Source organism: Tricharina praecox (genome assembly GCF_024521635.1).
Source record: "Tricharina praecox strain CBS 144465 chromosome Unknown BZA05scaffold_23, whole genome shotgun sequence".
Classification (NCBI taxonomy): Eukaryota; Fungi; Ascomycota; class Pezizomycetes; order Pezizales; family Pyronemataceae; genus Tricharina; species Tricharina praecox.
The window spans coordinates 49,586-64,400 of record NW_026250425.1 but is presented as its reverse complement, the minus strand read 5'-3'; the positions used below and the strand labels follow the sequence as shown (position 1 = coordinate 64,400).

General features: G+C 54.0%; 2 protein-coding genes across 2 annotated transcripts; both read left to right on the top strand.

The window, feature by feature from the left end:
* Positions 1-1,087: 1,087 nt before the first annotated feature.
* On the top strand, positions 1,088-3,665 carry BZA05DRAFT_438125 (uncharacterized protein). The gene is made up of 3 exons (XM_051486478.1): positions 1,088-1,130; positions 1,190-2,268; positions 2,344-3,665. Exons 1-3 carry the CDS (start codon positions 1,097-1,099, stop codon positions 3,175-3,177), a joined length of 1,947 nt encoding a protein of 648 aa, XP_051336864.1. The 5' UTR covers positions 1,088-1,096; the 3' UTR covers positions 3,178-3,665.
* Positions 3,666-9,112: 5,447 nt separating this feature from the next.
* BZA05DRAFT_458085 (uncharacterized protein) lies at positions 9,113-11,465 on the top strand. The gene has a single exon (XM_051487592.1). The coding sequence runs from the start codon at positions 9,455-9,457 to the stop codon at positions 11,333-11,335; it is 1,881 nt and encodes a 626-aa protein (XP_051336863.1). The 5' UTR covers positions 9,113-9,454; the 3' UTR covers positions 11,336-11,465.
* Positions 11,466-14,815: the final 3,350 nt, after the last annotated feature.

Here is a 14,815-nt window from a genome sequence, read left to right as displayed (position 1 = left end):
GCCACGACATCTCGCCGGCAGAGGATTGACATGTACAGAGGATTCAGGAATAGACCTGCACCCACGTAGGCTGAATCTACGGTCTTTCCTAGCCGCACATATCGGCCCTCACGTGCGAGCGGAGGTTTGATTTCGCCGGATATCCAATCGATCATCAGCACAGCACTGCAGTGAGCTCCCGATTGGCATGCATTGGAAGCGTCCTGTCGGTAGCGGGCTATAAGCTACACGTATGTACCAGCAAGGACTACTGGTACTCAGTAGCCTTGCTGTAGAGGCACATGCATGGCTATACGGGTGGCGAGTCGCAGCGCGGTGAAATGCCGCACGACCTGAATGCATCGCGTTGTTCGGGCACTCGTTTGCGGACAGCGTATGGCCCGGTATACTCGTTTCATCTCTATTCGCATGCAGCCAAACTACCGGTAGACTACTGCGATTCATTCAAGCAGCTGGTTATGCATCATATATGGCCGAGTGATAGCGAAAACTTACCAGAAGTACATGGTTTCTCAAACGTACGATACTAATGTGCCCTATGAAAGACATGCTGAAGCCAGCGAAGTTCATGGCGGTGCTTTTGTTCACTTGCCAACTGGCCGACAGTCAGTCTGTCAGGTGTCTTCGAACTCAGTTCCGGAAACGAGCTCGGGAGAGAGTTCCTCTGCATCAGCACGACCAGTACTGTCCAAGTTGTCTTGCAGCCACCACCTCATCGGATCGTATATCATGTAGTACATTCCCAGACTCACTTCGCCACGCTTCATTATCTATCGAAAACTGAGCACATCTCAAGCTCCATTATTGTTCAGCGGCCCTCACTCAAACTAAACTCCACGGGAACAGCTTTCAGCTCTTCATGATGGCTACTTGCAACCATCTTCACATGCCGCTGCTCCTCCTCGCATCATATGCCATCCTTGCATACGGCGTGCCTTTGACACAACAGGGAGAAGATTTCGCCACTACTGTAACGGTTGCTACAGTCACAGTACAGCCAACTCGAACCGCCGCCGCCTGGGGGTCTGAGCCGAGCAATGTCGGGATCATAGGATATGTACCGAGCCCCGATCGACGCGGTACCATGGGGATCCTCATGAGCTGCATCATGACATTGTTCTTATGCGTCTGTGAGTACTACCCACAATCCACCGATCCTGGCGACCGATCGCACGGCTAACTCCGAAAGGGACTACCGTCGCGGTCAATATCGAGCCGGTTGTCGAACTCAGCGAGAATCCCGGAATCATCGCAAGGATCGATTATATCTCGACCATCCGGTCGGTCAGGAAAATTGGATGGAGCATTTCCAGTCTTATGGTGCCGGAGATCACGATGACGATCGCTGCCTACGAGAGATGTACGGCGAGGCTGCTTCGCACTGAGATGTGGAAGATCATCGAGGACAAAAATAAGGCGGAAATACGGACGGACATCGGCATACAGACGACCGATGGCGACGAAAAACGGAAAGATATCGGCGTACAGACGACCGTGGACGACCTACTACAGGCGACCGATGGCGAAGAAAAAGGGAAGTGTGGCAGTGACATAGTGCCCGAGACCGACGTCCAGCAGGAGGCCAACAATAGTGAACAGAAGGGCAACGTCGTACAGCGGACCGCCTCTGCTGTGAAGAAGACCAACGAGCCCGGAAAGAAATACGAACCCCACCCTTGGGACTGTTTAACACTCTCGTACTACGCTGTTATGGGAGGGTTCAGGGTCATCTACGACCACGATCCAGAACATCCCCATGCGAAAGGGACAGCGGCTGCGCAAGAAGGACAACAGGAAGATGCACGGACCGAGAACGAGCCTTTGCACGGAACCATGACGAAGGAGTCGTCTAAATTGGCGAGTACGGATTCCACGTGTACTCCAACGGCGTTCCGGTGTCGGAATAACCGCGAGTCCAGCGACAGCCAGAGCTGCAAATGTCAGATCGGATTGCTGTCGAGTATAAGGGGCGGCAGCAAAAAGAAATGCCCATGGTACATTCAGGATGCGAAAACTTACCAGTCCGCGGCGACGCTCACCCCTCACGGCGTACTCTGGATGGCAAGGAGAGGATGGCTCCCCTTTGTCGCCCCAGAGTTTGTGAAGGACAAGTCCCAGGCCAATACTCTGGCAAAAGTCTTGGTGTGCTTCCAAGCTGGATGGATGATACTCCAGGTGTGTGGACGGGCGTCAGCGAACCAGTCCGTCGCCTTGCTCGAACTCCACACCGTCTTGCGCGCCATGTGCGCTGGAACGATGTACATCACGGTATGTTTCTTCGTACGAACGTGGGTCGGACTCACCATACTTGAAGTATCATGCAACTGACACACCCGACGGCAGTGGTGGGACAAGCCAATCGATATCGACCTCCCGACAGAAATATTCCTCAAAAAGCACCAATTCGATGAACTAGTCAACGCCAAAGAAGAACCAAACGCCACCAATCCTTTCTCGAATGGAAAGCTTCACTCGCCCGATCCACGGTTCAAGAGCGACGGAGAGCCGGACAAAAAATACGTGACGTCACGTGCCGGGCTTGGAAAGCTCATGTACCAGCAACTCTCGAAAGAGAAGAATGTTCTCACAAACCTCAGGAGCCTCGGGGAGGCATTTGACCGGATCATCAAGGGCCGATCCAACATCGTGTGGGAGGGCGCCTTCCTATCCACCGTGGGACTGACCTATGGCGGTGTGCATCTGGCAACGTGGAACAACCACTTCGAGACCCTGTTCGAGGAGTACGCGTGGAAGGCGTGCTCCATTGTCACGGCTTTTGCGGTTTTGGGATTCATATTGCAGCTGTGCATCGGCACCTTGATACAGCACATCGATTTCACCGAGAGTACGGAGCTAAACGACTCTAAGACCGGTACGCAACAGTCGGAAGTTGGCGGCACCGACGTCGAAAAGAACGTCCTCTCGGAAATCATCACAACCATTCACGTGCCGCCAGGAAAGTCCTCCCCTGGTGCGGCGAAGTTGGGTGTAAGAAGCAATCGACTGTGTCGGAGGATCTACAAGCTCATCGTCGGGACAACATTCTTTGTCGGGTTCATCATCGTTATTTTTTCCAGGCTCTTTCTGTTCATCGAGTCGTTCATCGCCCTGAGGGGACAGTCCAACGGTGTCTACGACACGGTGAATTGGGCTGAATCACTGCCAAATATATCATGAGAGGCAAATGGATGGGATTCGTGTTGGGGGTTTCACTGTTTGGGAGAGATGGAGTTATTACCTAGTATCATTTTTTATCACACGACCTTTTTCGTTAGATTCCGTCTGAAGCTCACCATAATTTTTTCTCTTTTAATGAGTTGGGTGCAGAATAAGGTGAATGGGAATTGGCAAGGCGATTGTTGTGTCGGCAGGGTGGGGAAGATCACGCGAGATTAGATTAGATAGTGAGATAGATAAGGAAAAGAGCCAAGTGGGTACTGAGGTGCGCGAAAGCAGAGGCTGCTTGGCGTTGTCAGGTGTGCACTGAAGGAGCGGGACCCTATCGGGTCTGAGTGGGACTTTGTTGGACTTGAATGGGACAGACGGATGGAGGAGCGGGACTTGGTATCATACAGACCTGGCGAGACCAGCTGTCTTTGGGGTGATGCCAGTCGTCTTTGATGGGAAACTCGATGGGGGGCGTCGAACGTTTATTTATCTTGCTGTGACTACTTCTGTTGTGCTTGCTCGTCTCGTTTTGTTTTCATCATCATCAAGAAAGTCCTTTAGTCCAATTGATCACGATTTTGTTCCTTCACTTGTTTTTGGGTCTCTCAGTACTTACCGATTCTCCCCTACCTACGTACACAGCCGGCAGCGTGGGCAGCGGAGAGGGTTGAGCCGGGAGGGTTAAGCGGAGAGCAATGGAGAACCAATATCGAGCTCGTGGCCAGTGATCGGTGACAGTGATCGGTGATAGTGAGTTGGATACGGATATATAGCCTGCCATGATTTGTTAAGTTCGAATGCAATGATAACTTAAACCAAAAAAACCCGGCAGCGCAAGGCGTGTCAGGTGATGCAACCGAGTGATATCATGTGCTCCATCCGTCACGTCAAAAACAAAAACAATCCCCACGCGGCGCTGCACATTCACTCTTGCGTTACAGGCCAACTTTCGATCCTCATGAATTTTTCCTGAGTGACGTAGATAGTGGGTGGAGGTGAAAGGACGCCGGCCAGCCGTGCTTGCATTGCATGTTGTCGACGTCCGCCCGCCGCCGCACTCCGTCACTTCCCGCCCCCGCATAATGTGATTCGATAATGGATAACGCGACGAATCAAGCAGACTTAGAAGTTGGAGATCCGTACATGCAGATGTGCCTACTACCTAGAGTAGTTATTTCCGTCGCCATCCAGGCAAACTCAACTCGCTGGAGTTCTCTCGGTGGGGGAGGAGGGCGAGTGATAGCCAATGCTTGCCGACCGCGTCCGATAGGTACATTCCTGGTAGTCCCCGTTTGCCCCGGGCGGAGCGGCACCATGGCCCATCCCTGCCATTTGTTGCGGGGGAAACCTTCGTAGTCTTTGAGCTGCGTCCCACTGTCCCAGATGTTTTCTTCCAAAACAAGTGACGGAGACGTCTTCTACTTTCCCCCTCCCCTCTCCTGACCGCCGTGCGGCCGTAGGGCTTAATCCGGTGATTTCTCGCGTTTTTTTCTGCACACAAGCTGTACTATGTGGGGGGTACATGAAAATGAGTTGTCCACTGCTGCTGTGCCGCCGCCGCCGCCGCCAGGACCGTGGTTGGGCATTGAGCGCGCTGCCCACGCGTGATACATATGTACTACCCAGGCGCCACGAATCCTAGAGTCCTGTGATACCGTAAGCAGTGAGCACCCACCTGTACTCCATGTATGTATCTACAATTGAGGTGCGGAAATGCTCTAATTTGCCTGATGTATGTAGAGCACACGATGATGTGGGGAGTACGTGTGGAGTAAGAGGTGCGGCCGCACGGAATAGGGCTACATAGAGTAAGTACATGTCCACACACAGTGATGTCACGCCTCGCTGCGGGCGGCGGGCGGCGGGCGCCTATCCTGTGCGCGCTGCACGGCGCAGGGCAGGGCAGATGGGCTGATCAGTGTTGCATGATACATCAGCGAATGGAATCCTCCAGGTGTCGTTGGCACGGGGATGTATGTAGAGTGAGAGGTACATATTATACACGTAGCCGGTGGAGTGTATGTATGGTACCATCGCGACAGGCAGGCGGGCAGGAGAGATATGTTTGGCCGAGGGAGGGAGGGAATGTTTGGTCGCACAAGAGCGGGATTGGGCACACGGGCCACTGGGATTCTTGCGGGACCCGTGTGCGCACCCGCATCCTTCTCGTTCCGTATGTATATTATGTATATATGGGGAGGCTGGGGACGGAGGCGACGGAAATGCGCAATTACTTCCTACGCCGTGTGTGCGCAAATAACTTGGAGCGAAGTGGATGAAGCGAGGGGTCTCTGTGTTTGTTAAAGAAGCTCTTCGGCCTGGTTGGGGCATTTCGATTGAGAGGTTGCCATGGATTCCAATCTAGACTACTGGTACTATGGATTCACGTGACCGACAATAGCGTCGTGAGTCGTGACAAGGGATGCTCTCGTCTCACTGCGAATGTTGTTGCTATTGTTGTTGAGGCTGGTCGGTGGGATGTTCTACGTGAAATCGGTTTCACGAGTGTGGATTATCGGCGGGACCGATACCGATGCTTTTTCCAAACCTGTCAGACTTGATGTGACTATGTATCTATGAAGATTTAAATCTGCGAGCTTTGCAGTGTCAATATAGGTAGATACTTACCTATGCAAATAACATGGAATGGCTCCTCGCTGACGTGATACGAATCAGCACTCACTCGGACTGGACCCCGAAGAGCTTTGATTCACTCACTCGAACTGATCTCTTCATAACTTCGTCATGTTTTTCACATCACCTCCACAATTCGCATCGTCCGCAGGCTCCTCCTCATCCTCTTCATCCCCATCCTCCTCGTGGTATAAAATTTCCCCGACTTGAAAGTTCACTGCACACTCATGAACCCGCCACGACGCCACTCGACGAGATCTGGCGCTCAACTGTCAACATCCAAAACCCTGCAGGGTGCAGATTAACAATTAATTACAGTTTGAGCCAGAGTGCACTCGAAGTCGCGCTTCTCACTTCCAGCATTTTGCCTTCTTCTTCTTCTTCTTTTCCCCTTTTCGTCACCTATTCGCGGCTTTTTTCCTTCCATTGTTTTTCTTTTCTTTCCGTCGTGTCGCTATGTAGGCGCATGCACGGGACTCATGCGGAAACGTCGCGTTTTTGCACGCCTGCCCATAAACATCCATCCCATCCATCCATCGCCAGAGAGGGAAACACCCAGATCCGGACGGGAGCACAACGTGTTTGTTGACATTTCGGTTTGGTTGTATTTTTTCTTTTTTCCTTTCCAGCGCGCGTGCGGGAGCGGGCGGGCGGGCGGGCATTTGTTAGAATTGCCCATCCCCCGACCAGCCGGCCCGCCCGGCCCGCACCGCACGAACTAAATGGAGCCCACCCCCCCGCTCCCGCTCACTCGATCGCAAGCGAGCGAACGACAGATCGATATCCGTCACCAGTCTGTGCTTTTTGTTTCTCATCTGTAGATACCTACCTAGCCTGAGTAGTTAAGTATGTACCCAACTACTATTACCTATATCTAAGTGCTCTATAGACCATCTACTGTGCCGGCCTGCTCACCTCGCCCTCCTCTCTGCACTCTCCAGCACATCGTGATGGAGGGAAGGGGAGGTGGCTCTCTCTTACGGTAATGCTCCGGCCGCATCATGCCTGGAATACTGCCAAAATGAGACGGAAGGCATCCAAGTCTACTACCTATTCCTAGCACTGCTGTCGCCGCTACCCAGGACCTTGCATGGCACTCTATATTTACATAAGCACTTGTGGTTGCAGAGGTTCGCAGCGCGAAGTTCGAGCCTGAAGACTACTACTAGTTATATAGTATCGAACGCCGTGAGTTCACCATAACTGGTAGCTGCTGTCTTAGTAGGTACTTGAGTTACCTGCTCCGGAATCCGCAGTGAATGGATGAGGTATGTACTTGTCGAGTACTCGGTCCATGTGCTCCACGGTACCTGGCCTGGGTACCTACCGTATGTCATCACCGCGTTGCAACAGGTACAGGATTGTTTGCTCCCCTTACGAGAAGGAAGGGCGAGAATAAAAGAAGCGGAAAAAAGCCCACCCGCCATTCTTTCAGCGGTGAATTCGCCGAATCACCGGGGGTCGTGGGCTATGGGTTAACTCCTGATTTAGAACATGTACATAGAGGAGTCCTCAGCGGCTCAGCCTGGAGGATAGGTAGACACTAGTACATATGGACGTAGGATCTTCAGGTTGCTCTAGTGGGCTTGTGTTGTTTCTCCGGCCGTTGGTTACATACCTAAGTAGGAACTCGACTTTTGTCCATATACCCATGATGACGGGCGAGTGATCAGGACCTGCCTCGCACTCTGCAGCGGATCTGGTGGCTAGGTATCCCACCCTAGTTCCCCCCTCTTATGTACGAGCAACCCCATATCAATCAACGATCACAGGCTCGCCGCCGCTAACCTTCTTCGTCCTCTTCCTTCCCTTCCCCTCACTCGTCGTACCATCCCCTTCCCCCGTTACTCTCCGTTTCCCCTGTCCCCATCCCCGCCCCGGCCCATCCCCGCTCAACCGTGCGTTTGCCCCTTGGTCCGCTCCTTCGTGGTAAACACGCAACCAGCCGTCAGTTCTCCGCCCCCCTTCGCTCACTGGCCGCCCTTGTCTCTCCTGTTGTCCGGCCTGGTCATAGGTATTGGGTGAAGTCCACGGTACCTACTCAATAGAGTGGAGTGCACTGCATCGGCGGTGGTGAGGGTGGTGGTGTTCTGGTCGGTAAATTCCCTTCCACACTCCCATATCTCTCTCCCTTCCCGGTTGACCAGAGGTTTTGCTGCTGGACACTGGACATTGGACATTGCTGAGATCAAGCACGTCGCCCGACAGTCAGTCAGTCCGACCGGGTACATAATAACATCGGATTGCCGTCCGTCCCATCTGCTGTGGTCTGCAACGCGCACGACTGCCGTTCGGTGAGCTTGTATTCGGCCCCTTCGACACGCCGGGATTCAAAACAACATACTATCGCGCCCTCATCCCGATTCCCCGCGGCCGCCCTCCGGTCCGCTACTAGTTATACTACCAGTATAGCTCATCCTTCGCGTGCCGCGACAGTCCTCCCTTCCGCACGCAGATCAGTATCGTCGCGGCCGTTTCTCGCCTCGATCGTCCCGAGAAGGGCCGTTGCCCGCGCAAACCTGAGCTCCGTCCTTAGCCCTCCAGCAGCACAGCCCATAGATAAACAATCGCGATACGAAACGAGCCATTATTACTAGCTACGAATAGTCAGTTGTAACTGGTCATTAACTACTAGTGACTAGCACTCCTGGCCACCCTTTCGCACCCGCATTTCCCCTCGCCCCTAGATTCCTATCCTACTCTACATCCCCTGTCCACTCAGCACTGTCCATCCAACGGCCAATAATTCCCCTTGCCGCCCTTGTCTCAACCGGCAGACACGACCACAACGCGCTCAGACTCGCGATTCATTCTTCCTCCTTATCCTCTCCTCCCTCCGCCTTCTCCTCCTTCCCCCTCTCGTGTCCACCCCAAGATCGAGTGTCCTCTTCCCCATTCAAACCCTCGTTCTTTCCGCCAGAGTCCCCTTTCCACCGCCGATTCTCAGCAACCGGCATAACCATATCCATCCATCACGCTCGGCCCCGACGAACTCAATTCCATTCGCTGTTGTGGTTACCTCATCGCGAAAGAGGAGCGCTCGCCACCCCCACGAGCCAGTTCATTCACTACAAACCATATACATAATTTTGATGCACGCGCGCTGATTTAACGGCCAATTCAACGACTCGATAACGTACCCTCAACGACTACGACTACCCTATACATACTATATACTTCCTCTCGGACACTCTTTTCTCGAGGTTTCTTGATTTGTTTTCCAGCTTCCGCGTTTTCGGTGTCCGGTTCGATTGAACTCGAAAAACGACCTCCAGTCACTATATACCCCTAAATTGCTTTGCGACTTCCCCGCGGCATTCTCGTTGGACGACAGGTATTCGTTCGGTCTCGGTTGTCATTCATCGACAGTATAATATTGCATCGCGCTTCCTGGTGTTCGCTTTGACTCCTGCTGCTCTCGTTGTTGCTTTTCCCCGACGTAATCGGCAGCAACAGTACAAAGCGCCTGAACATTCGAGACTCGGACACACAGCGGCTTTCCCTTTCCCCCGTGTAGTACATATCTCTCTACATATCTATTTTCCGTTTTTCCTTTGGGCTTCTATTCGTACAATACCCGTTGCAACCCCTTCCCCCCTTAATACTCTAAAGCTTCGATAACCACTGCATCCGCCAAACAATCTCGGTCACGATGCCCAGTCCCGCTTCATCCAACTCTGGGGACGTCACCCCCAAGGCTGCCGCCCCGTCCCTCCTGCCGTCGTTTCTCTCCACCGGTTTCCCTGGATCCGGGACTCGCCACTCCACTCCACCGCCGCTGGAATCGCCTGTTCCCCGAACCCCTAAGCCTCGTCGCACGGTGAACGGGCCTCCCCGAACCCCGTTGGCGAAGGCACACGTGTCGTTCGAGGAATCCGACATCGAGGAAGACGTTGATGCTGCCATGCTCCACTCGGGGATGGCAATAACGCGTCCCAACTCGACCTGTTCGTCGTACTCCTGCTCTTCGGACTCTTCGGTCGACAGCAATACCACGTACACCACCGCCGACGGAAGCTGTACCAGCATCGAGGACGAGGACGGCGGCTACTGTCCCGTCGACGAAACGCCAAAGCGGAAGCCCAGAGACATGGACGGGTATCTCCTTTCGGCCATGCCAGAGCGGCAGACCATGCCTGGAGGTAGAGGCAAGGGCAAAGAACCGGCGCGTTCTTCCGGACGCAAGCGGAAGACAAAGTGGACGGACGCGATGGATGCCCACCTCTGGAGGACGTATGCGTTGTACCAGCAGGATCCCAAGATCACGCCCTTCTTCGTCCTCCCCGGCCAGGTCCCGCCGCTCGGTGTCTGCTACAAGGTTGCGCGCGAGACAAAGAAGAGCTGGAAGGACGCCAAGCTTCGCGGCGACTACGCGCCCGCTGCCGCAGCAACAACGCCGCGACCCCGGACGAGGCAGCGCACACCCGTCCCCGCCGCCGAGACCAGCAATCGCGGCGATGCCATGCGCATGGGCACGCCCTACACCTGGACGGCCTCGGAGTCCTCGACGCGACGCCGTCTGCGCGAGCTCTGCAGGGAAAACTACGGCCCCGCGGCCAAGAACCCATACCACTTCCACCAGCAGCAGCGCGGCACCGCCGCCGGAGACGATACCGGATCGCGCGCAACCAGCCGGATTCCACCGTCGCTATTCGGAGGACCTGGAGGCTTCACGACGCCTGCCTCCCGCGACGCGTTCTCGACCACCCGCAACATGGCGCTCTCACTCACCACCAGCACGGCGTCCTCGATGCGACCGACCGGCGCATTGGCCTCCCTTGCGGCCGGCCGCGACGTCCACATGCCGGCTCGACAGGTCTTCCAGTTTGGTGGCCAGTTCGGCGGCATCGCCGAACGCATCGCGAGCGCGTCCACCGCATCCGAGGAGCTCCAACGGAACCCGCTTTCGACGGGACCGCTAGGTCTCGGCTTCGAGATCAGTAGTGCCTTCGCGTTGAAAAAGACGGCCAGTGGCAACGGCGGCAGCAGCAGCAGTAGCAGCAGCATCATTAAGCGGGAGCGCTCCCCAGTCCGACGGCATCATCGCCAGCTCTCGCTCGACAGTAACACCCCTTCCCTCCTACCTCCGCTGGAGCTTAAATCTTCCCGGTCGCCCTATGGTACATGGCCACGAAGACTGAACCGCGCTGAAGATGAGGAAGCAGAGCCCGCCGGCCCGGCACCGCCAGCACCCCGGACCCGTCCGCGAAGGAAGACACTCGTCGACCTCTTCGGCGACGAGAAGCCATCGCCAATCGTGGCCGCCGCTACCGCCGCCGCCGCCGCTCTCCCCCGGACGAGGACGAGGGGGTACACCGTCTCCGCCGGCACGAATCCGCTCGGAACGAGGAGGAGGCCGACGACCACGCCCAGGCCCAGTGCGCCGCTGTTGACAGTTACCGGCCCCGTCAGCTACGAGGGCGACATGAGCAGTCCGACGACGATGCGGGATGCGCAGTTCGAGGGAGAGTTGGACATGGGCGCTGGACCGAGGAGGCTGGGAAGTCCGTTCGTGGAGCGCGGGAGGGATTAGTGGAGGATCGGTCGTGTCGAGTACGGGGGACAGTGATGAGTTGGCTGTGGTTGTGGTTGTGGTTGTGGTTGCAATTGTGGTTGCGATTGTGGTTGCGATTGAATGTTGTACGATTAAAAGTAGAAGACGACGGCGACGACGATGTATGGTGCTCATGTTCGGTAACGATAATGATTGTGTTTCGTGCGCGGGGGCGGCGGCGGGCGGGGCGGGGCGGGCGGCGGCGGGGCGGGGATCATTGTAGCTGCGACGGACGGACGACGGGTGGTTATTGCTTTCTCGCGGATGTATGTGGATGACACGTTACGATCTTATGAAGGTGAAGGCTGGAGTTTTTTTTTTTTTTTGCGGTGCGTGCGAAAGGCGGGGAGGGGTGGTTTATGATGACACATTCTTTCACGATCTCTTTGTTTCGGAGATTTTTTTTCATCTCAGCGGCCGCGCCGCGACTATTACTTTGGTTGGTTAGTGACGCCGTGCGTTTTCTGCACTTACACTTGCGCTTGTACTGTAGTTACTGTCTTTTGGACTTTTGGACTTTTGGACGTTTTGTTTCCGGATTTCTGGCTTGGATGGATGGAACATGTATTGAAATATCGAAATGCACCACTGTACTATTTGTGGTTTGTGTGACATTTCAATCAGATTACGATAGTACTATCGCTATATCGATGATGTAAATAGATGCGAGACTGGATTACGTGGGCTGTGGTGGTTTTTGTTTTGTTTCATCATCGTAGTAGGTATTCGGCCTTATCAGATCATAGCTGTCTACACATATCGGGTTCTACCCCACCGTCTCCGACCGCTGGCCACGAGCTCGATGTGGGTTCCCTATTGCTCTCCGCCCAGCCCGTGGGCTGTGGGCTGTGGTTCTGCACGTGGATTTATCCCTATAAGTAAGTGCTTACTTGGGTATAGGTACATAGATGGGTATGCTGATAGGACGTAGTCCTGAAGAACGAAGGAAAGCAGCCCACTCACAATACAAGCCTCGTGTCAACCATCTCAACTATCTGAACCATCTCAACCATCAAGACCGCAAGGTGGACTCGCGGAGCGGAAGGAGGAGCATGGAAGGACAGCAGGACGAAAGTCACGATATATCACTCGCTTGCATCTCGCGCATCGGGAATCGGGGATGTTCATTGTCTAGTGGGCGGCGGCGGTGGAGCGCTGTAGATCCGGTAGAGGGGTATGAACTCTCATAGGCGGCTGGTATCTGTATCTGTAGAGTAGCAGTACACGAGTACTCTATTCTATGATTGCGGGTGGTTTCCACACACACACACGACAACACACACATACACACACACGCACATGCTACATCACCATGACGGCAGCGATAGGCCGCTGGCTTTTACGGTAGGTGCCTGTCGTAGGTAGGTGCGGTATGGCATGGTGGAAGAAGCCGGTTACCCCTCCCACTTGGAGTAGAGTAGGTACTTTACATATGTGTCGGAATTGCGCGAGGCAGAGTAGGTTCTTGAAGTTCTTGAGGTTTTTGCGCAGTACGGTCTGCTTGTGCCGAAAACTAACCTGAGCCCGCGTAATATCCTCCAGCGTCGCCAGATCCGTTTCCGATCGCGGGAGACGTTCTCCTACCAATCAGGTCGCTAATTAGGCCACGGATCACGGGAGTTGGCGAAACACCAAACAGGGTTGGGTTGTGGGGAAGATCGGCGTAGCGGGGATCTGCATTGCGGTTACAATGTATGTATATATGTGGGCTTGGAGGGCGAGATGAGCGCGGGGAAGTGCTAAGTACTTACCTAGGTACTCTAAGGACGTTGGGAGCGGTCTTGCATGGCGGAAAGTAGCCGACGGCTGGAGAGGAAGGCTGCGGACGAGCTGGTGCGGGTCTGCGATGATGGCCATGCAAGGCGGCGACCTACCCATGCTACAGGGCCGAGGAGAAGAGTGGGGGTCACTTTTTCTATTGTTTCCTCATGTATCCGGAGTGCGGAGATAGTGTGTCCTCGTATGTACCTGTACAGTCCGCATGGCCGAGACGCAGCCGGCGCCCGGTCATGATCTCTCATCCAGTGACTTTGTCGCCAAAGTGACTTTAGTCTCCAAGAGCCTGCCCGATCCGAGGTTTCCTACCATGCTTGGTAGGTACGTGATTTTGATTATCCGATTAGACCGAAGCTTGAAGTTGCGTGTTGAAAAGTCGCTTTTCTATTGGAATCAATCAAGTACCTGACAGTGATATTCAGTGATCACAATCCTTCTGTGCGAGGGTGATGCCTATGAAAAGTACTAGGTGGTACACATGTAGTCATCAGGTAAACCGGGGTAATCGTTGTTGAGGTAGGTTCTGGCGACGCCGTAGGCGGCCGAGTAATCGGCGGTGGAGCGCCGGGAGCGAGCGGATAGCAGAACCTAGATGCGAATCCGGCATCAAGAGCCTAGATGTGGACTCGGCACCAAGAACCCAGTTTTGTCGATTTCTAAGTTTCTTCGCTGTGTATGTAACACACTGTCCTTTCCATAGTTTCAATCGATATTCACACTCGCATTAACAATCGTTCACATTTGTCACGCAGGCTATGGCAATAGATTGCTAGTAGCGGCGTGTGTTGGGGTTCTTCGTGGTTGCCATTCAGAGTGGCTTTAGTCGTGCCGTAGATGGGTTTATGCTTGTGTTGATCTCTATGCTTGTGATGCCGTCTGAAACCGCCTCAACAAGGATAGGTTGGCGGAGGGGTAGGCATAGTGACAGCGGGAAATCGGAACATGCCCGGGAACCTGAAGGAGAGTGTCTCAAGTAGTCTAGGCAGCGGGAAGGTAGGCTAGCAGAGAGGATGGGAAGTATTACAAACTATCAAGAGCAGAGGAAACGATAATAACAGTGTTAAGGAATCATCAAAAATGACTCGCATTATCTCTTGCACTGACATGCGTTCCCGAGTGATTCATATTGACTCTATCATCCGGGCAAAGGGCAATAGGGAACCTACATCGGGCTCGCGGCCAGCGGTCGGAGATAGTGGGGTGGAACCGGACGTTTACACAGCCGTGATTTGCAAAGGTCGAATGCTACAATGATGAAAAAAAACAAAAATTGATTCTATCATCCTCCGGGTCCCACTGTTATCTTCTCCCGCCTGTCCAACTGCCCCGTCCCACGCTTCATGGTCCATCCACCTGGGCGAGTGTTGTCGGCGTGGTCATCACTGGAGTGACGGCACGAGACATATAAAACCCAAAGGGACAAAGAATATTAAACATATTTGCAATTTCCCTTCACACCATGACCAACTTTGAGGAAAAAAAAGAAAACCCGAGCCATTATCATCGAACCTTCGGATCGAAGCAAACAAAAACATGATGGAATAGCAAACAAAGAACATTCGCCAGCCCTATTTCTCCTAGCCCGTGAAACTCAAGCCAATCTAAGCCCCATGATCCAGCCGTTCCTCACCCTGCATGTGGCACCGATTCGACCCAATTCACCGTGTCGTATGCTCCGTCGGG

What these genes read in the sequence shown, in the direction of transcription:
- BZA05DRAFT_438125 (XM_051486478.1), top strand. Translation starts at nt 1,097, where the DNA reads ATGAGCTGCATCATGACATTGTTCTTATGCGTCT. An exon ending in GACATTGTTCTTATGCGTCT is followed by an intron (nt 1,131 to 1,189) that starts GTGAGTACTACC and finishes TAACTCCGAAAG; the next exon opens with GGACTACCGTCGCGGTCAAT. An exon ending in CTGGAACGATGTACATCACG is followed by an intron (nt 2,269 to 2,343) that starts GTATGTTTCTTC and finishes ACCCGACGGCAG; the next exon opens with TGGTGGGACAAGCCAATCGA.
- BZA05DRAFT_458085 (XM_051487592.1), top strand. Translation starts at nt 9,455, where the DNA reads ATGCCCAGTCCCGCTTCATCCAACTCTGGGGACGTCACCCCCAAGGCT.